The 21,885-nt window shown below is 43.5% G+C and overlaps 1 protein-coding gene across 3 annotated transcripts in view; it reads left to right on the top strand.

Moving 5' to 3' along the window:
• Nucleotides 1–7,521: 7,521 nt before the first annotated feature.
• The window catches only part of PRELID2 (PRELI domain containing 2), a 134,222-nt gene continuing 119,858 nt past the window's right edge, over nt 7,522–21,885 (top strand). For 2 of the 3 annotated variants that reach the window (XR_011471507.1, XM_070414692.1), the window contains exons 1-2: nt 7,522–7,712; nt 20,316–20,373. Coding sequence is in view for 2 of the 3 variants with exons in the window: in XM_070414692.1 (XP_070270793.1) it covers nt 7,638–7,712; nt 20,316–20,373 (133 nt within the window). In the remaining variant the exon portion in view is untranslated. Of the gene's footprint in view, nt 7,713–8,018; nt 8,076–20,315; nt 20,374–21,885 lie in introns of those variants that run through there. The other variant, XM_070414693.1, reaches the window with a different exon arrangement.

Genomic DNA, 21,885 nt, shown 5'->3' on the forward strand with positions numbered 1-21,885 from the left:
AACCAAGTACACACAACCACTGCATAATATTATCACTTGAGCAATTGGGAAGCTAAAAGCAAAACTAGGAACTGCTTTATACCTTGCCATGTCACTAACTCACCACTTAGAAATGCTCTTATTGGTAAAATCATCCTGCTTCCTGAGCAAAGATAGAAATCAGGCAGTTGCTTGATGACCTTGGTCCGTGGTCGGCAAACTGCGGCTCTTTGGCCTCTTGAGTGTGGCTCTTCCACAAAATACCATGTGTGGGCGCGCATGTACAGTGCGATTGATACTTCGTGGCCCATGCGCAGAAGTTGGTATTTTGTGGAAGAGCCACACTCAAGGGGCCAATGAGCCGCTGTGGCTTGTGAGCTGCAGTTTGCTGAGCCGCAGTTTGCCGACCATTGAGGTTAATCTTGATGTGACCATTTTGGGAAAACAGTATTTTTTTCCCAAGGAGGAAAGACTTATTCAAAGTCCTACATTACTTATGGGCTAATTTCTCCAGTATCTGTGTTTACCTCTTGAATTTTATTTTCTCCTGCGCTCATAAGTCATCAATACCTCTTTTGATGGGCTTATTCTTTCTGTAGAAACATAGGTGCCTTAAGTCTGGACACTCTTATGTGTTCTGCCTTCAAATCATTTCAGTTTTCTTCCAGTGACTTTGTACCTGTTAGTTTATACCTTTGCAGATAAAAATCTGGAGAGACTGGATTCTATTGTCTTTGGAAGCTTTAGTTTTTCGCCTGTAAACTGTAGATAATCATGGCAATGGATGTGGTAGTGCTCCACCCAGATTCCCTCATCAGGGCCTGTGCTCCCTATAGCAAAAGTTACTGGGAGTGACCTCCACTACAAGGGAATTGCCTCACCCAATCCCCTCACCTTAATGGGAGTTACCCAGCACTAGAGCTTCCTAGGATTGGCTGGGCTCAACTGGGACCAAATTTTGTGACAGACAGATGATCTCTTTGCCCAATCCTTCATTCTTCATTTCCTTATGGGTATATGTCCCTAAATCATCTCCAGTTCTCCTGTACATAACTTCTTGTCTCATAGTCTGTTTCTGGAGAACTCAATCTAAAAGAAATGCTACTTCTTCAGATTGTTGCTAAGATTGAATATATAAAGCCCTTTGGAGAGCAATCCCTTTGGAGTTGGGAATGGACTTAATATTTGATGGCTATCCTTATTCTTGGGTGGTATGCCATTGACTGGAAGGTTCTCACTTCTGTCTGATCTCATCAATCAGAGTGTCCTTTGAAAAAAATAATGTAATAACTAGTTCAAGGCAAAGTTAAGTTCTGTTGTTTGTTATTTGTGCTTCAACTTCCCCTTCCTTTGCCCTCGTGCCTTCATAGTGCCTCCTCCCCTGTCCCTTCTCTTCTCCTTGCTTCCCCTGGACGCGTTCCAACCTTCCATTATCTTTCTGCTCCCACTTTCTTCCCCTAGAAAAATAATGTGGGACGGGAAAAGACTTGGCAAACTTATTCACATTGAGGCTGAATATGATACCCCTTACCTTTCTAAGTTACATGTCATTTGAAATTCTCTCTGTGTGCCTTTGGTTTCATTATTATTCATCTTTGAATTATGGCCACAATTGCCCCTCACTCATTTCTGGTCTTCAGTCTGGTGTGAGATCAGTCTTTTAACATTTGTCTTCCCATATAGGAAGTATAAATAGATTATTTAAAAATGCATGCATTAATTGCTACTGCTATTACAAAGAAAATTTTCCCTTTTATACTAATAGTGTGAGCTGAATTGGCCTTAGATGATGCAATTTTACCAAGCAAACAAAATGAATAAAATTCTTTCTAAGCAATCAAGGTAAAAAGAGAAAAAACAGAGAGTCAAAAATATAAATGTGAAAGGCAACTCAAATTTCAAAGGTCTCAGGAGCGGGGTTGATTGGAAATGGAAAAAGACCTGGCAGTAAATGGTTCTTTTTCTTTTCTCTCTTTCCTCTGGCCCAGTACTCATAACAGCAACATTTTTCTTCCACATCATATTAGCTAGGAGTCTCAGTAGAAAGTGATAAAAAACTCAACTCAAGTTAAGCACAAAAGGGGAATTAATGGAAGGACCTGGAGGAGCTCAGAAAATTCAAGAAGGAGATGCAGGAAGTAGGGCAACTTGTGGGATTCAGAGACTAGAACTGGGTGGGTCTTAATTCAGTATGATTGGTGTCCTTATAAAACAGGGACAACCTCTTAAATGCAATACATTTCCACCTTCAGAGTGCCCTGATGTCCTTGGAATGAGTAAGTGGCATTTGTTCTTACAAAAGTTGTTCAGCCAGCCAGCTCAAGTACAGCCAACAGGTGCTAGGTCCTTTAATCTTGCAGGACACAACCTTGGCATTTTGTGGCCAGTTAATTAGGAGTTGGCTAGCAGCTTCCCATTCTGGAAGAAATCAGTGGTGACAGTGGAGCAGGGGCCCAGGGCCCAGCCTGGCAGGGGGCTTCTGTTTCACACTCAGTGTCCAACATTGAGAGTAGCAGTCAGATACGGGACCCCTTAAACTCATGCGAGTGAATTCTCTCTCCTGTATGAGCCCACGCAGTCTCCTCAGGAGACTCCCCCCGCCCCCACCATAAGGAGGGGTTGGTGATATAGTAGAAATGCTTTATACAGACATTCAACATGTAATGGCTTTGGCCCCTAAAGCTCCACCCCCTCCTCATCCAGTATTTCAAAGAAATACTGCCCATAGGTTTAGAAAGGTGGGGTTTAAGAATTAATTACAGCCATGTACCCATTAACAATATTTCTGTCAACAGTGGATCGCATTTACAGTGATGGTCCCATAGATTATAATGGAGCTGAAAAATTCCTATTGCCCAGTGATTCTTTGCCATCATAACGTCTTAGCACAACGCATCACTCACGTGTTTGTGATGATGCTAGTGTAAACAAATCTATTATGCTGCCAGTCCTATAAAAGCATAACATACAATTATGTACAGCACATAATATTTGACAATGATAATAATCAACTGTTACTGGTTTGTGTATTGACTATACTTTTAATCCTTATTTTAGAGTGTACTCTTTCTAGCTATATAAAATAAGTTTGCTGTACAACAGTATGCTGTGTAATTCCGGCAGAAGCCTTGTGCATCTCATGTTTACCACATCTCTTGATTGCATCATTTTTCTTGTGCTTGATTTTAATCTCGTGTTGTTTTGTACTGATTGTAGCCAGAGAGCAAGAGGCTATGCCATATAGTCCAGGTATGTAGTAGGTTATCCCATCTAGGGTGGTGTACGTGAACTCTACAATGTTTGCACGACAAAATTGCTTAAGGATGCATTTCTGAGAACATGTCCCTCTCTTCTAGTGGTGTATGACTGTATTGGATTTAGTAATTTAGCAATTGGTGATGTTGACAACAGTAGTTTCAGTAGAGTGGCAGGGGCCCAAACTTCACGAGTTCGAGAGGTTCGAACTCAGAGGCAAGCTTTCTGAGGTGCCAAAATGGAGCAGAGAACTGGAATAGAGCTGGAGGAAGATAGGCGGTTAAGAGTGGATGTTTTTAAGATGGAAGAAATCATGGTATACTTACTTGTGTGCTATTTGGAATGATCTAGTAGAGGCAAAACTGATGATGCATGACAGAGGGGGAGATATTACTGGAAAGATGTCCTTGAATAAGAAAGAGGACAAGGGCCCTAACTGGTTTGGCTCAGTGGATAGAGTGTCTGCCTGTGGACTGAAGGGTCCCAGGTTTGATTCTGGTCAAGGGCATGTACTTTGGTTGCAGGCACATCCCCAGTAGGGGGCGTTCAGGAGGCAGCTAATTGATGTTACCCTCTGATCGATGTTTCTATCTCTCTGTCCCTCTCCCTTCCTCTCTGTAAAAATCAATAAAATATATTTTTTAAAAAAGAAAGAGGACAAGGAACTTTCAGTGATGCCGTGTTGCTATGCAGGGGAGAAAAAAAAATTCTCTGGTCCCTCTTAGGGTTCCTGGCTGGGTCTGAAAATTAAACTGACGAAGACATATAAACAGGAGAAAAGCATGTTCATTTACTTCCCGTAAGTTTCATATGACAGGGAGCCTTCATAAAGAAAGAAAGACGGTAAAAATGGTGTTTTTATGCCAGGTTTGATGAAAAGTGGACCTCGCAATAGGATAGAACAAAGAGTATGAGGTAAATGTAGTAAACGGGAAACTTGGCAAGTCCTGTTTGCTCAAATTCTTCCCAGGAACCCTCCATCCTGGAGACAAGTATGCTCCTTTCCTCCAGGTATAGGGAGGGCACTTCCCACACCCAGGTCCATGACCTGCTTCAGGGGAGAAGGGGAGGTCAGTGAGAACTTTCTGTTGCTGCTGTTTTCTCAAACTCCATCAGCTTAAAATATTCAGTATGCCATATTTTGGAGTACTGTGTTCTGAACCCTGTCTGCTGGTTAAGTACAGCTATTACTAAATTTTATAAATTTATAATTAAACTATATTTTAAAAGGTAATAGGTCTTCAAAACCCATCCCTTCCTAATTATGTCACTACATTTACCGTCATCTATGTTCCCGTGGTTCTGTCTGTCGTCCGTGCATGGTGGAAATGCCACCCAATGGTGCACTCCTGTGCTTGTTCTCCCAATGCCACACTTAGTGACATCACCGTGGTAGCCTGACATTGGCCACAGTGGGAGCATTTACACCACAGAAGTCATAAGCGTTAGAAATCAGGGCTTGAGAGCTGTTTGTTAACCATTTGACAACTCATCGCTGGATTCAGTGGACAAGCGGAGAGACTGGCCCTCAGGTCAGTGCCCATAGTTCATCCAGAAGAACAGGCGAGAAGGCGGGGCATTTGGACAGGTGGGTGGGTAGATGTGGAAAAGAGAGGTTTCCTATTTACTAAGTGAAAAAGGAAGCCAGGTAAAGCACCCCAGAATAAGGCTGGGAGGGAAGTGGTGGAGGTTAGAGTGGGAGGAGTGTGGCACACTAAATGGATTAGACTCTAATCCAGGGGTTCTCAAACTTTTTAAACAGGGGGCCAGTTCACTGTCCCTCAGACCGTTGGAGGGCCGGACTATAGTTTAAAAAAAAACTATGAACAAATTCCTATGCACACTGCACATATCTTATTTTGAAGTAAAAAAACAAAAAACAAAACGGGAACAAATACAATATTTGTATTTGCATGTGGCCTGCGGGCTGTAGTTTGAGGACCCCCTGCTCTAATCTAATTGGGTTCTCAACCTGTGGGTCGCGAACAATGAAAATACATCCTGCATATCAGATATTTCCACTACAATTCATAACAGTAGCAAAATTACAGTTATGAAGTTGCAATGAAAATAATTTTATGGTTGGGGGTCACCACAACATGAGGAACTGTATTAAAGGGTCGCGGCATTAGAAAGGTTGAGAACCACTGGATTAGAGAAATGTAGCGTTTTCATCTGGCATCATTAAAGGCCCCTTGAAGTTAGTGAAGTATGGGAGCAGTCATCTCAGGTAGAAACTGTAGTTTAACTCTAACCCTGCTGTTTGGTTTCTATACTTATTTTCTTGCTAAAATAATAGAAAAGTTATTTTAATTTTCTGAATTAAATAAATCACCCCATTCGATTAAATACCCTATTGGTTGTAATGTGAAATCCCATTGGTTGTGGTCATACTGGTCTTAGAAAGCACATTTTCCTTTACCTGGGAAGGACAGCACAATTATCCCAAGGTCAGAGGGCTCCAGTTAACGTGTCCCTGTTGACTCAGTGATCCGGAGACCCAAAAACTGTAATTGAGATAACATGCTAAGTCTGCTTCTGTAAACTGCTTTTTTGCAAACCAGGTTCCTCATTCCAAACCTTGGGATGTAATCAACACCTTCGTGATCTTTGCCTATACAAATCTGGTGTTGTGGCTGGGGCGGATACTATGAGATCTGGGAGAGCAAAATGCCCCCTCATTGTCCCGGATTTGCAATAAGTGTGACTCTTTAATTCGACTTCTTGAGGCGTCCTTGTGTGATTCGCGGGGTACATTACAACATTAGTAGTTATGAATTCAAAAGAGGCCTGATAGTCCTGGCTGGAGTGCCTGAGTGGTTAGAGTATCAGCCTGCACACCCTAGGGCAGCCGTGGGCAAACTACAGCCCTCAGGCCGGATTCGGCCCATTTGAAATGAATAAAACTAAAAAAAAAAAAAAAAAAGACCGTACCCTTTTATGTAATGATGATTACTTTGAATTTATATTAGTTCACACAAACACTCCATCCATGCTTTTGTTCCGGCCCTCCGGTCCAGTTTAAGAACCCATTGTGGCCCTCCAGTCAAAAAGTTTGCCCACCCCTGCCCTAGGGTCTCTAGTTCGATTTCTGTCAAGGTTGCATACCTGGGTTGTGGTTCCCTCCCCACCCCTGGTCACCCCTGATGGTGGTCGTGGGGGCAGGGGAGAAGGCGTGCAGGAGGCAACTAGTTGATGTGTCTCTCTCACCTCTCTCCCTCTCTCTCTCTCTCTCTCTCTCCTCTCTCCCTCTCTTTCCCTCCTTTGCACTCTCTCTGAAAAGCAATGGAAACAACATACTCTGGTGAGGATTAACAGAACAAAACAGAGGCCTGATAGCAGTGGATGTATATCTCCCTTGTTCAGCAGCTTGGATGAAGCAGTGACTGACTGGACAGCTGGCTTTATCCAAGGCTAGGCTTTTGCGACCAGTGTGACCATGTGTCAGGGGCAAGTGAGATGATACAATTATACACGTAAAAGCCATCGCCTCACAGACCTTCCTTATTCATTCTAGCTAACATCATTTACTACCTACCATTCCTGCAACTTTAATCCATTATCCTGTTTATTTTCCCATTTGGTTAATTGGTTAAGTCACCGGGCTTACCACTCCTACTGACTGTGCTTTATTTACCGCTGAATCCAGTGCTACCACAGTGCTTGGTGCATAGTAGGTCTTCAGTAAGTAGTATGGTGAAGAACTTATTGAATGAATGGATCACTTGCTCCTTCTCATCCAATGTGCACAGTCCGAGTGAAGAACACGCACAATTCTTTTTCTAACTCCTTGTTTTTTTCTCTGTGGTGTTTAATCTTTAAGAAGCAAAGGAATTTTGGGAGCCAGCTTCTGTACTTGAGACCCAAAGTCAAGCCTGGGAGGCAGCCGCCCGGGCCCTGTCTCACCATACTAACAAGGAGGGTGATATGACAGCTCCTAGGCGCGGAGGATGGCTGTTTACGGTGTTTATTCCTCTTTCAGGGTCTCCATCAGCGGTTTACGGTTTACCCTGTGGCTCCAGACCAAGTGATGACACAAAGGCACAAGTCCCAAAGTCCGAGGCTCCAAGGCCTGGCGGGCAGCTCCGGGCCTGGAAACTGCGGTCCGCAGGCCCCGGGGGGAGGAGGGTCCCGGCCGCTCCCGGCGCCTCCAGGCGGAGAGGCGGGGCCCCAGAGGGCCGGGTGCGCCTCCCCCGCTCCGCCGTCCACAGAGGACGTTGGCGGAAGAGGGCGGGGACGGGCGGGGACGTGATCGCCTGTCTATTTCTCCGAGCGGACAATAAAGTTTCAAAGTTTGAAAGAGGAGGAAAAACCCCACGCCCCTTGGGTCGCCCTCGTGTGGCGGCCTGCAGTCCGGTGGAGCTCGGTGGCCCTGCGCTCGCGGAGGTGTGGCGGCCGCGGGGATGGGGGTCACGGTGGAGGTGAACCAGGTGTACAAGTATCCCTTCGAGCAGGTGGTCGCCAGCTTCCTCCGAAAGGTACCCGCCCGGCTCCGGTCTGGGGCTCCGGTTCTCCCGCGCCTTCTCTGCCGCCAGCTGTCTGCGCCCTGGCGCCCGCTTCTGCAGCTGTCCCTCCCCCTCCCTTGTCCTCTTTATCCCCCGTGTCCCCTTTCGTCCCCCCTCCGCTCCCCACGCCAGAGTCCGCACCCACCATCCCCGCTGCCGCTGCGGTGCTGCCTCCGGGCTGTGCTGGGCGAGGCTGGAGGTTTCCTCGAAGGCTCCCCCCTCCGGCCGCGGGGAGGCTCCGTGCGCGGCCTCACGTTCACTCTCTGCTGCAGCGGAAGGAGAGGCTCCTGGGGAAGGTTACGGGAAACCCAGGTTCCAGGGCCCCATGGATGTTGGGTAGGAATTGTCGTCTTTCTAGAACATCAAGGACCCCTTAAAAGCGAGTGGGGGGTCCCTGAAGCCATCCTCTTAAGTTTTCTCCGCATTCTTTCCATCGCCTGCCCACCTTCTCTTTTACTCCAACAGCTGTGGGACTTGGGGCAGATGGCTTACGCTCCCTGTGCCTTAGTTTCCTAATCTGTGAAATGGGGACAACAATAGTGGTTTCGTAATCTATGTGAAATGGGGGAAACAATTGTATCAGCTCCCACGGTTGGTTGTGAGGAATCAAGTGAGATAATTCCTGTAAAGTGCTTATCCCAGTGACCGGTGCCTCTAAAATGCTGCTGTTTGTACTCCTATATCGGAGCACCCTGGCCTCAGTACTCAGTGGCCCTCTTTATGCCAAGGGCTCCTCCGAGGAGGACCGAGGTTCCTGGCAATAGGATGATGGAAATTTCTTTGAAAAATCAAAAGCACCCAGGCCTGGGGGTGGGGCCGTGGACTCTAGTCTGGCTTTACCTTTGGGTAGTTCACTTGACGACCTTGGTCAAAGGGCATCTTCTCTGCAGGCCTCATGTCTGCGTCTCAGCTGAGCGTTGTACCAGAGACCTTCCAGGTGTCCCTCCAGCTTTCACATTCTTAAGGAAGATCTCCCCAAGGTGTGTTAAGCAGCAGCCGCCAGGCAGTGCGCTCCATGTGCTGCGTGGGAGCACACCTAAGGGAGGTGCTGGAGGGGGAAGGTGGTAATTTTTTTAGTGATAAGACCTGACTTTCATTAGAGGAGATTATGAAGTTGGGGGCCCAGGTCACAAAGGAGAGAGTAGGATGCTGGTGAACATGTTGTCACCATGGAGGCCTGTTTGGGGAGGTGGGGGGAGATGCCAGCTTGTTCATTGCACCTACTAGGTGCTCAATAAAAAATTCTGAGGAATGATGAATGAAGCCCGAATTAGTGACCTGATGTAGTCTTTGTCTTAGGCCAGGCTTCTGGGTCCAAAAGAGAAGTAGCAAACACCCTTTTTTGTTGTTAGGATTGGCACGCTGGAGGGTGGATTCTCTAATGCCAGGGCTCCTTGGAAAGCCTTTCTGGATTGTCCTCATCAGGAGGTGATCTCTGCCTTGTCAGAACTGGAGGGGCACTGTGACCATTGTCTACAGTGTTGGGCAGTTACTTCTGCACATACTTTCACCCTCATTAGACGATGCACTTCGGCTGTGCGTACTCTTGAAGAAGCACATAGCACAGTGCTGAGCTCTCATCTAAAGCACTTGGCGCTTGTCAAGATTCTGGGCTAAATGTGTTATTTTTTTCTCTTTATTTTCATTGAACAGGTGTTTAGAAATACTTTCCTCTGTGTGCTAGGCTCTGTGGAGCTGATGGTTTCTCCTGGGCGAGAGTGACGTTAACAAATGATTAACAGAATGAACACAGTTTCAATTCGTGATGCGTATTTATACAGGGCAAGTTCGTGGTGCTGTGACTGAATATAGCAGGGAGGCCTGTGGAATCCTGCTGGCCATTAGGAAAGGCTTCCTAGAAAGAGTGGCATTTGTGAAATAGTGGGTGAAGCGCGAATAGGAATTTCCCAGGCAAGAAGGGAGAGGGGAGGACGGGCTTTCATGCATTACCATGTTTACTTCTCCCAGCAGCTTCAGGAAGTAATTATGATTGACTTCCATTTCACAGTCTGGAAAAGTTGTGGTTTGGAGAAGTTTAAGCATCTCTTCCAAGTGCCCAGAGCTAGCAGGTGGGAGAGCCAGGATTTCAACATTTCTGAATCCAAAACCCACAACCCTGATCACTAGCCTATGCTGCTTGTACCCAGTAAGAACACAGATGATTATAGTCGTCCCTCAGTATCCTTTGGGATTAGTTTCTAGACCCCCGTCCCCCCTCAGATACCAAAATCCAAGGATGCTCAAGTCTCATACATAAAATGGTGTAGCATTTGCCCATAACCTGTGTTTGTATGTAGGCTACAGTAGGGTGTGCCTATACATAACTTCATTTGTGTGGATTCAATGTAGTGCTCATTGCGTGGCAAATTCAAGTTTTGCTTATTGGAATGTCCTGGGATTCCGAGCCCCCCTCCCGCCCCCCAACTATTTTCAATCCATGGTTGGTTGGACACAGAGAACTGATTGTACTGATGTAGTAAAATGTTTCTGAATCAACTCTTCTATGCTCTCTATCTAATCTCAGTTTCCTGTTGTCCACAGTCTTCTCTGGGGGTTTATTCATCTGGGTGGACCTTTGGTGCCTGCTATAAGGGTATGGCTTGGCTGTGTGATAGGGTGAGAAAATACAGTGTTTCAGTTACCTGCTGCAGTGTAACAAATCACCCCTGTTATTCAGAGGCTTACACCAATGATAGGATTCTCACGATTCTCTGGTTGACTGGGCTCAGCTGAGAGGTTTTGTGTGCCATGTGTTGTAACCTGAGGTCACCTATATAGCTGCATTCAGTTAGGACCTAGAAGAATTCTTATAAAATACTTAGCAAACTGCCTGGCACATAGTAAATGAAGACCGAGGAGGACATTTTGGAAGGTAGGGGCAGGGAAAGGGAAGGAGAACGTTTTTCAGAAAAGGCCTAGTGATGGGACAGTGTCAACACTATGGACAACATGACACTTCGGTTGTTTCTATTCAGAAGCAATCTTCACAGATCCCTGGGAGGGGCTATGTGACTAGTTCTGAGACATTGGTAAATCCAATGGCTGTGAGAATCTTCATCTTATGTTATTTAAAGCTGTTGGTGGTGGCGAGAATGACACCAGGTGTTAGACCAGTGGAGTTAGACCGGTGGGGTCAGACTGGACCTTGGTTCAGCCACCTCAGTACTTGAGTTCTGGCTAGGAAAGAATTCAGAGCCAAGACTCAAACCGTAAGAGGAAGTTTATGAAGAAAGTCACAGAGGAAGGAGAAGTGAGTGGTAGAAGAAATGAGCTTAGGAAACAAGTTTCGGAGGCAAAAGAGGCGGCCCTTGGATCTTAGAGAGAAGGGTAAAGGTGATGTTGCTGAGGGTGTGGGGGCAGAGGAGGAGGATGGGGAGGGGAAAGGTCCTCTGTCCTAAGGGGTTTTAAGGCTCCGATTTTAGGGGAGGTCCCAGGGGAGGATCTTAACAGCAGCTTTCCAGGTGTGTCCTTTCAGGGTTGTGGTCCCACCGATTGGTTGGCGCCAGGGCAGGGATCATTAGTCAGTGCTGCTGGTCCTGAGGTCAGCTGTGGTGTGCTTGTCTGGTTTTGCTGCTTTTCTGGGCCTGGATCCCAAGCACAACTAAAGCCTAGATGTGTTTGATGCAGGTCAGAACCTCACTGTCCTGGGGGCTTAATGTTTAAGGGCTGTTCTCTGGCCCCCTTGTTCATCCCCCCCTCTCAGGGGGTCTGACCCTCATGACGAGCGACATGTCAGGGGAGGAAAGGTCAGGGGAAGGTCTGAACCTCATGACCAGCGATATGAAAAGTCAGGGGGTCTAACCCACATGACCAGCAATATCCTGGGAAGGAAAGATTACCCCGGGGAGTGGGGGTGAGGTCCTTGTTTTCTGCCTGGTGACCTTCTATTCCTGGCCCATCGTCCTTGCTCTGCTCATGTCTGTCCAACTGCCTACCACAAAGCCATGAACCGGAAGTCAGTAGACCTGGACTCAGTCATTGTGCTGTCCCTGTTAAAAGCAGTTTTCAGCCCTAGTCGGTTTGGCTCAGTGGATAGAGCGTCGGCCTGCGGACTAAAGGGTCCCAGGTTCGATTCCGGCAAAGGGCACATGCCCAGGTTGCGGGCTCGATCTCCAGTTACGGGGTGTGCAGGAGGCAGCCGATCAATGATTCTCTCTCATCATTGATGTTTCTATCTGTCTCCCCCTCTCTCCTCTCTGAAATCAATAAATTAAAAAAAAAAAGCAGTTTTCAGGTGGCTTTGGGAAACAGTTCCACCAGCCTATGCTGTGCCCTTGTGCAAATTAGAAAGAGGCATCGCCTAGGGTTCTTATTCCACAAGCTCACAGTAAACAGGGCTAGAGGAAAGTAAAGGGTCTGTTTATGCAAATTACAAAAGGGTGCTCCTTCCTCCAGGTGGCTGCAGCCCTAGGGCAGGCAGCCCTTGTGCAGGGAGCTCCATGCACGGCCATCGAAGGTAACCCTACCATCTTAATTTCTCACCTGTGAACGCCAGGTACCCCACCTATCTCCCAGGATTGTGAGAAGACCAAATGCGTAGCAGTTTGACAAGCATAAGCTTTTTATAAGCCTAAAAGTTGTCTGAATGATTTTTTTTTGGCATAATACACTTCCTTTTTAGTCGTCTTATAGTGTTTTCAAAGGAAAGCACTTGGCAGAAGGGACAATCACATGAGGATCTCTGGGAAGCCTTGGATCTGATTTTGCACAATGGTATGTTTGAGGCCTCTTCAGCGCCAAGGAGGTTCTATTTTAAATAGAGTCTCCTGATCTGTGGCTTTTGGTATGTTAGGACTTGCCTTCCAAGTTATTATATACTACTATTTTTAAAGCCTGAGAAGTGTTTGCTCTTACACCTGCCTGTTGGGTACCACAGGCAAAATATTAGCTACATGCTTTCAAAGCTAAGTGGCACCTTGAAAACAAACAGCACAGCACCCTTTGTTCATGAAATGTGTATAGTGTTTCTCAACGAACTCTTCGTGGAGGAATACTCTGAAACCCGAAATGGTTTATTCATCCAATGCTGAGCTGTGCTGTCCATGAACTATAGTGTCAATGCACTTGATAGTGTATATTGTGTTCTGTCTTTGCATGACAAGTAAACCCAAAGTTGCATAGAGGAACGTAGCAGTCCAGAAGCTCACTCATCTCTGGAAGCCCACACGGGTCTGTTTAATGGGCTTACCTTTCATGAGCTGGATTCAAAGACTTCTTAAATTTTGTACACCAGAAATTTAAAGTCATTTGACTGGATTTTCTTGTTGATCCTCAAACGAGGCTGCAGAAGTTACAGTTTTTCTTACCATAGAGTTGATCGGTTGATTTTCTTTCTATGCTACAGTCAAAAGAGTGGATAGAGGGTAAGCTTCATGGGCAGGGATTCTGTCACTTCTTCCTGATGTATCCCAAGTACCCAAAGAGATCCTGGAACATAGTATGTACTCAACAAATCCTTATTGAATGAATGAATGAAACACTCTTTTGGGATTTAGCCTTATATAATTTCAGTCCAAGTCAGTGTGGGATTTAGTAACATGCCCTTACTTTGTGGACTGTAATAAACTGGACAGATTAAAATAATTTCTTTGCTTCAACAGTTTTATTTATTCTAGCCAGCAGTCTGATGTGCTAAACAAAATGCTTTTGAGTGTTTTCCCTTAAACTCATAAAGGGGATTTATGAATGCTATTTCCATTTAGAGTAGAAAGTTGATTGGGTAATTAATAACGTTTCCATTCCTGATCCTATCTCTTCCCCCTTGCAAATCTGACACTTGTCTGGAATGTCTCCCTCTGCAGAGCTCCTGAAATATTTGGGATGAATCCACATTTCCAGAATAAATGATGTGACAAATGATAAGGCCTAGTTTAACATAATGGCTGTTATTCTTTTGGCTCACACTGTAATAGTGTTTGTTCCCTTTTACCTTCTTATCCTCAATTCTACTAGAAGATTAGGCACGATGTGGAGGGGAATGGTACAGACATGAGGAGCATGGGCTCTGACATCAGATAGGGGTCCAGAGTGCTTGTAGTTGTGTGAGCTTAGGCAAGTCAGTTCATTTTTCTATGCCTCAGTTTGCAAAATCAGAAGAATAAAAAGCTATCATCTGGAATTGGGGGAAATAAATTCGATAATGCACATACATATGCATAGCTTAATGTTGGCACACAGTAGGTGCTTTAAAAGTACTTGTTATACATTATGATAGTAATGCTACTACTACTACTACTATTAATTTATCACACTATTTCATGAACCTAAAAATTAAAAGCCTAGAGAAGTAATCTGCAGACATCTTTACTAACTTGGAGTAATAAAGGATAGAGTGAGCATGAATAAAGTTGCATATTTGAATCATGACTTATTTTTTAAATGTCATTTATAGAACATTAAAGTACACTTGGTAACTTATCTCAGGGATGCTTTAGCTTAATCAGTGCACAAAAGACAGGAGATTTTAAACTATCCAAGTACTAGTAGTTAAACATTCATTATATGTCTACTAATAGATATCCATAATAAGTGTGTGCCCTGGGAGGTGAGAAGGTAACTAAAACATGGCCCTGGCCTCAAGGGGCTCACTGTGAAGGGGGACAGAGGGAAATATATTGATTTTCTGCGATAAGTATTTTCTCAGGGACATAGCACAGGCATGCAGTGTGAGGCAAGGTTTGTAGTTTAATTATAAATCTGAGAGAACTTTTAGGATATTTAGAGTTTGATGCCTTTTTAATAAAGTAAATCTTCTCTCTACTACTCTTACTTCTCCAATGTGGTGCTTTCGCTAATTCTAGTGGGGAGGGGTGTGTCAGGGAAGACTTGTATCTTATACAAATTCTGAATTGCTAAAGCATAGCTTGTGAGGTTTTACTAGTCTAGGAAAGGAAGAAATATCTTCCCATAGTTTTAAACCATCATTTAACTATATTTGGATTACAGATGGATACCAGTAATATACTTAATGCCACGCCACAGTAAATTGCAAGATAAAGACTGAAGCCTTTTTAAAAAAATTTTGTTTTATTGCTTAAAGTATTACAAAGTATTACATATGTCTCCTTTTTTTTCCCCCCTTGATATTCCCCCCCCCCCCCGGCCTCCCCTACCCCCCAGTGTCTTGTGTCCATTGGTTATGCTTATATGCATGCATACAAGTCCTTCGGTTGATCTCTTGAAGCCTTGAAATTAAGTATCAAAAAATGTTGATTCATTCTTTAGTAGCAAAACCAGCTACTGTTCATTGAGGACCTGCATGGTGCCAGATGCTATACTTTATATAAAATTATTTTCTTTAATTCATATAACTACTCTTGGAGATAGGTATTTTTGTCTAATTTTACAGATGAAGAAACTAAGTCAGACTGAGATTAAAGTAATTTGCCCAAGACTCCCACAGATGGGCTTCAAACTGAGGTCTCTTGTATTCTAAAACTCATTCTGTTTCAACACTTTGTGACTTCATTTTAATTTTGTTATTTATTTCTTAATTGTGAATTTAGAAGTAATTTAACTTATTAAATGTCACAAAAACAGCAAAGAATTCCAATATGCTCTTTACCCAGCTTCCCCAAACCATGTATAATTTTTAAAACCATGGAAATAACATTGATACAATGTTAACTAATCTACAAACCTTATTCAGACTTTGGCCGTTGTCCACTAATACTGTTTTTCCAGAATAGGACCCAATCCAGGACCCCACATTGCATTTAGTTTTCATGTCTTAGTCTCCTCTGATGTGGGAGAGTTCATTAGTCTTTCAAACCATGGCGCTGTGAAGAGTACTGGTCAGTAATTTTGGAGACTTTGATTGTATCTTTAATGCATTGGGTTTATAAATGCATTTCATGTTGAGATAAGAGGATTTTCCTTTGTATCCCAATTATAAACTATTTCTTTCAAAGAACTTCTTTATGTCATTCCCAATTATTAGGACAGTTTTGAATGAATGAGGGAAATGTGACGGTGATTGGCCTTTGTGTAGCATGATAACTTCCCAGCCAGAGGGGCTTTGAGGGTCATCTGGTGGTCCCCTACCCTGGCTTCTCAGATGGCAGCATTGTGGTCTGCATGTCTTAGCTCCTGGTCCTTTGTTCTTTCTACTTCATCATCCTACTGGCCTGGAAGGCCAATGAACAGCCATTCAGAATATCTATTCACTTCACCACTGTTAGTTATTTTATCATTGAAATTTTGATTAATCAACGACCCCATTGATATTGGTATAAAATTAACTTGGCTTTTCCTTTAAGGTAGACTATTGTATGTAGCTTGTAAAGGGAATTTGGCCTAGTCCATAGTGATTTCTTTGTGTAGCTATACACCAAATCTCTTTTCAGCAGCCTAGGTAGCAAGGATTCCTTTAGTGCTTAACAGGGATGTTAATATATCAGATTTTTTTTTTAGTTGTCTTTGCAGAACTGATCATACAGATCTGTCAGCTCAGCTGCCTCCTGTGCTCTCTTGGATCATGCCATTTGGAAGTTGGTAAACAATGACTCCTTTTGAGGTCATTGACTTTTTTGGGAGGTGGAGTGGGGTGAGGAGTGTATTGACTTCTGAGGTTTTAGGAAAGTTGATACTTTACTAACTCCTTACTATCTTAAGGGGAGGCTTTATGAAAGCTTATATATATATGCACTAGAGGCCTGATGCATGAAGATTTGGGGAAGAATAGGCCTTCCTTCCCCTAGCTGCCGGCACTGACTTCGCTCCGGCTGGAGCCACCTTTCGCCTCTCGCCTTGTCGCATCAATTTGCACATTCCCTCCTTATTGGCTGTGGGTGCCACCATCTCTGTCGCAGAGTCACAGTCAATTTGCATATTCCATCTTTATTAGATAGGATATTTTTTTCCTCCTATAAATAGGAAAGGTAAATACTATATCTTCATGAAGATCCTCTCACACGTGTATTGAGTGTTTTCCCTGTAATTAGATGGACTCAATTTCTTGGCCACTCACTTTCATAGCTGTGTGTTTGTTTTCATGTATATTTTGCTTTTACCCAGTATTTTGCAAGTTTTCGGCCTCTTACCTTTTAATATGTAAAAAATAAATGAAAGCAACATTTTTATGCCAATATGGGAGAGTCTACATTTTACTCTTAGATGTTACATGCATCTAATGCATACAGTGATTATTTGCAATAGATCGGTATCTTGGGGAAAGGAGTTAGTTTATGCATTCTGTGAAGAAAGTGAAAATCCTAAGTTCAAAATGAAGTTAAATATACCTTAAAAAATCTCTTAAGTCACCCAGAAAATATGGCATGCGTGGCGAAGGTGCACAAGCCCATGCAGTAATTTTTATGCCACTGCAGTTTGTGATCCCCTGAGCCAAGTCCAAGGGTGGCAGGGTTTTTGGAAGAGATCTGGGTCATCAGACCACTGTGCTTTCATGAGAGTTTCTAGTGTGGAGTGGGGACTGGAAAATCCAAGCCTGCCCTTGCTGTGTGCAGGTTTTACACCATCCCATTGTGCTTTTAACACAAAAACTCCTTATCTTGACACTTGTTAATAGGTTTACTGTTTTGGAGGTGACTAAATGAGATAGTACATATAGGAGTCTCTAATGCAGCACCCTGCAGGGCCACAGTAGATGCTCAGTAAGTCTTCAGTGGGCTGCTGCTAACCTAGCTCGATCCATTCCACTGTCACCTCTCTGAGCAGCTTTCCCTCTCTCAACCTCTTATCTGACTTCAGATACATTTCTGTGAATTAAATCATGAATAGTCAAGTTACCACAAGATGATGTCAGATCATTTCAAGTAATGCCAGGTAGGGGGAGCCTCAGCACAATAAATCCTTACTTTTAAACAAGTTCAAACACTTTCCTTTTATGTCATGGTGTTTAGCTGTTGTCAACAAACCTCTGATGTTTTTTCCCATTCTCATCTGTAAGCGTGAGGCTCATGACTATCCAACTCCAAAAGTAGTTGCATAGGAAAATGACTCGAATCTTGCAGATGATTTTACTGGAATGAATAGTTCAGTATCTTTTGTGTTTGGTTAATAAAACTTCCATTTTACTTTTGTTATTCACAATCATTATCTAATGGGTGACCACATATTTATTTTACAGTGGCCTCTCTCCACAATTTTTATTCCCCTCTTATTCCTTAGTCTGATTTATTTTCTTCCTGTGTGTGTGTGTGTGTGTGTGTGTGTGTGTGTGTCATTTGTTCCCCCAACTAACATGTGAACTTTCTAAGTGGCTACAATTTTGTTTATTTTATTACTATATTCTCAGTGTCTGGAACAGTGCCTGGCATGGCAGTTACTTAAAAAACTGCTGAATGAAGAATAAATAGAGTTTTCTCTATTATTTAAACTGAAACCCTTTGACTTAGTAAGCAAATATAAGAATTATGTAAAAGTGTGACGTTTCTGAGTTTATTATACTCTAGGAATTTCCCTGATAACTAAGTGAAGTAATAAGGACTGAAGTAATAAGTAATAAGGACCTTGATCACTGCCCTTCTCTAGTGATTATATGTGCAATCTCTTTCATAATTTAGTTCAGTAATCTTCCTACAACTTACATTGTATGTACAATATTTGGTCAGGATGTACTGATGAGTAAAAAATGAGCAAACTAGGACTGTAGTAAAGGAAGTACTCTCACTTTACATTAGTGTGAAAGTTCTAGTACACACACACACACACACACACACACACACAATGCAGGGCATCTGTGTATCTCGGATATTGCCTTTGCTTCACGGGTGCTGTGTAGATGATGTGAGGTCCCTGGCTGAGGAACAGAACAGCTAAACCCAACCATTTGTAGTGGACATTATCTTCAGGAAATACTGAAGGCTAAATTTTGAGAAAGCAGTCATCATAATTTTGAGCATTTTCTTCCCAGAGCAAAAATGAATGAAAGAATGAATAACTATTCAAAAAGCCGCTTTTGATTAGTTATCAGGATTGTAGTTGCCAGGATGGAAGTGTGAATGACAGTTTGTGGCACCGGGCATGACGAGGTGTGAGGCTGCTGAGGACTAGGATTGCTTTTCTCAGATTGGTTCCCAAACAAGAAGTAAGGTGTATTTTTCAAATTGATCCCTGAGGTCAGTCAGGTTTATCTGCCAAATCATTCCTTCATTCAGCGAATATTTGAGTGTCCACTGGCGCCAGACACTGTGCAGGTGGTAGAGATACAGGAGTGGCCGGGACAGACCATGTTCCTGCTCTCAGCCTCTGTTCTAATCCAGTGTCCTTTGGGGCCACAGGTATCTTAAAGAATGTGTGAAGGACCTTTTCGATAAACTCAAAGTCAGTCAATCAATGAGCCTCTTACACACACACACACACACACACACTCACCCTCACAAGCACGCACGCACCCAGCTGTGCATGGTGGGGGAGACCCACACTCACTGCGTTTTGCCTACTCTTTCCTGAGGTTCAGAAGACTTATAGTCCAAGTTTGCCAGGTGGAGGACCCTTTTCTTTTGCCCTCCAGCCTCTTTGCTGCTCTCACCTCCCCCTTATGATGTCTTGGATAAGACTTCCTGTACTTTTCTTTTCAGATTTAGTCACATGATAAAGCAGTAAACCTCTGGGAAAAGAGTCCAAGGGGTGCTCAGCAGGCCTGAGTCAGCTGCCAGCCTGTCCTGTGGCTTTGAAGAGGTCACTTCCGCTCCCTAAATCTCTCTTTTTGCATCTGAGCAATGGAAAGGGTTGGATTTGAGTAACTGATTTGGGTGTAGGTTAAGTGGACATGGACATTGAAGGCAACAGAGCATCTGTGGGTACATTACACTCTTAGTGCTCATTAGCAGGCTGATTTTGAGAAAATTACTTACTTTATCCAAGTCTTAATTCTCACTTGTGAAAGGGGAAAAACAGCATGTATATCATGGGATAGGTTTGAGAATTAAACTGAAAATATATGCACTGCCTAGGACAAAAATGGTAGCTACTAGTAGCCTTATTATATCCAAACTGTCCTTCGGGGGAATGTAGTCCATCAGTAAACTGTTTATTGAGGACCTGGCATAGACTACTCCTAGGATTATATTCCTATGATGCTAACCCAGCTACCAGGCAGTGGTATAGGACAGTGGTGAAGGAATTCACTCTGTGTTAGGCCTGGTTGAATTCCCTGGCTCTCCACGCACTAGCTGGTGACCCTAAGCTCTTTGACCTTTATTCAGTTTCCATTTCTGAAAGGTGGGATAATGACATCACAGCACCAATCACAACAAAGAGGCTGCTAGGGGATTGAAACAAGACAGTGCGAGTAAAGCCTTTAGCACTCTTGATTTAAGGCTGGTTCAATATTGCTAGTATTAATTATTGATTAGCTTAACCTAACCTCCCCCTCTGCATCCAGGGCTAGGTTGGGTCTAAGAAAGCTTCCTCCTAGAGTTCATTCAGGCCCAGCTGTTTTTAGCCTCTCACTTAGCTGGGCTGAAGTAGTAAAATGAAGGCCCTTGATTGAAAACGGGCCTTAGACATTGCTTGGAGAATATTTACTGTTCCCGCACATAACTGTGGTTACTACAGAAGAGTTCACCTTGGTGAAAGATGGATGCTAATTCTTCTCTATGTGCTTTCTTTTAGTATCCCAACCCCATGGATAAAAATGTCATCGCGGTAAACACTGTGGAGGAAAAAAGAGGTAAGTTCTCTGAATTTACGTCACTTCATTGATCCTGATTTTTGTAAAGATGTGTGTTTGTTTGTGGTGTGTGTATAGCCTGCTACGTTTTAAACAGGTGTAATTCTATATTTGAGGTGACCGAGAGAAGAGAGCACTGAGCACTTCTAGCAGTAGAAGGCTTGCCTACTATGCTCTTGCCACTTTCTCAGTTAATAATTCACTGATGACAATTATAACATCTAACATTTTAGAGCACTTAATATGTGCCAGCCACATTTTCTTTTATTAACTCATGTAATCTTCAAAACAATGTATGGGGTAGGAATTATGGTTACTTCTATTTAATGAATGAAGAAACCAAGGTAGAGAGAGAGAGAAATAACTTGTCCAAGTTTGCATGATTATATTCTGTAACATATTCATATATCATTTTAGAGATGGCAAATGGTTAATAGCATGTGTGTGAGATGTGACTGTAAAGTGATCGATTATGGCACCATAACTGTACTTACTGTGTTTCAGTATTGACAAGAGCAAGTGATGATATATTATGCTTGTGTGGCCTGTTGTTGTCAATAAAGTTTTATTGGTACTCAGCCATGCCTGTTTGTTTATATTTTATCTATGGCTGCTTCCTGGTGACAACAGCCTAGTTGAGTTTTTGCAACAGAGACTGCAAGGCTCACAAAACCTAAAACCACCTGGCCCTTTACAGAAAATGTTTACTGACCCTGGACTAGAGTGTAAGAGTCTTTTCTCTGTCCCTCATATCTCCTGTGGAAGCATTTTCTCTCTCGGTATTTGAACTTGAGACCTGGGCACTGCAGGGAACTATAATGATGGGCACAATCCATCTCTAAACCTTTGGAGACACTTGGCCCCCAATGTGACATGTTCCAGAGCCTTTGGAGTAAATGTATGATGGTACTTTCCATTATATGACGCTGAGGCCTCTGTGCTCGGTGAACAGAAAACTCTCTTTTGCTTGTGAGGTTATTTTCTGCACTTCCACAACTTTTATAAAAATATCAAAAAACACACATTTTCTCAGGTACCTGCACTCAGTGTGGGAGAAACTTGTTATTTGGCAAGTCCTGATTTCAAGTCCTGATTTTGTTACTATAACCTAACTTCTTGGAGGCTCAGGCTCTTCATCATTCAATGGGAAAATAATAAACCTGCTTTTAGGTTGTTGTGAAGATCAAATGAGAGAACAATGTGCATATTCCAGAGTGGCAAAGGAACATTAATTATAATTTCCACCATCGACCAGGGCATCTTTGCCTGTAGGAGTGGCTAATCCATTTCAGTATGTGTGCTGCAAACATTGGATGAGATGGCAGGAGGAGTGCTGATCGGCAGAGAAGACAAATCAGTCTCTTCTCCTGTCATCAGCTTCCCGTCAGAAGCTTGTTTGCACCGTCAGAAGCTTGTTTGCACCAAGGTTCAGGGCTCCTGTAGCCAGAGCCGTGAGAAACCTCCTGGGAGTGTGGCCTAGTCACAGGAATTCACAGCGCAAACGACAGTGCT

The sequence above is a fragment of the Myotis yumanensis genome, unplaced genomic scaffold (assembly GCF_028538775.1).
Source record: "Myotis yumanensis isolate MYYU_CA2020_CCGP unplaced genomic scaffold, mMyoYum1.0.hap1 SCAF_5, whole genome shotgun sequence".
NCBI lineage: Eukaryota > Metazoa > Chordata > Mammalia > Chiroptera > Vespertilionidae > Myotis > Myotis yumanensis.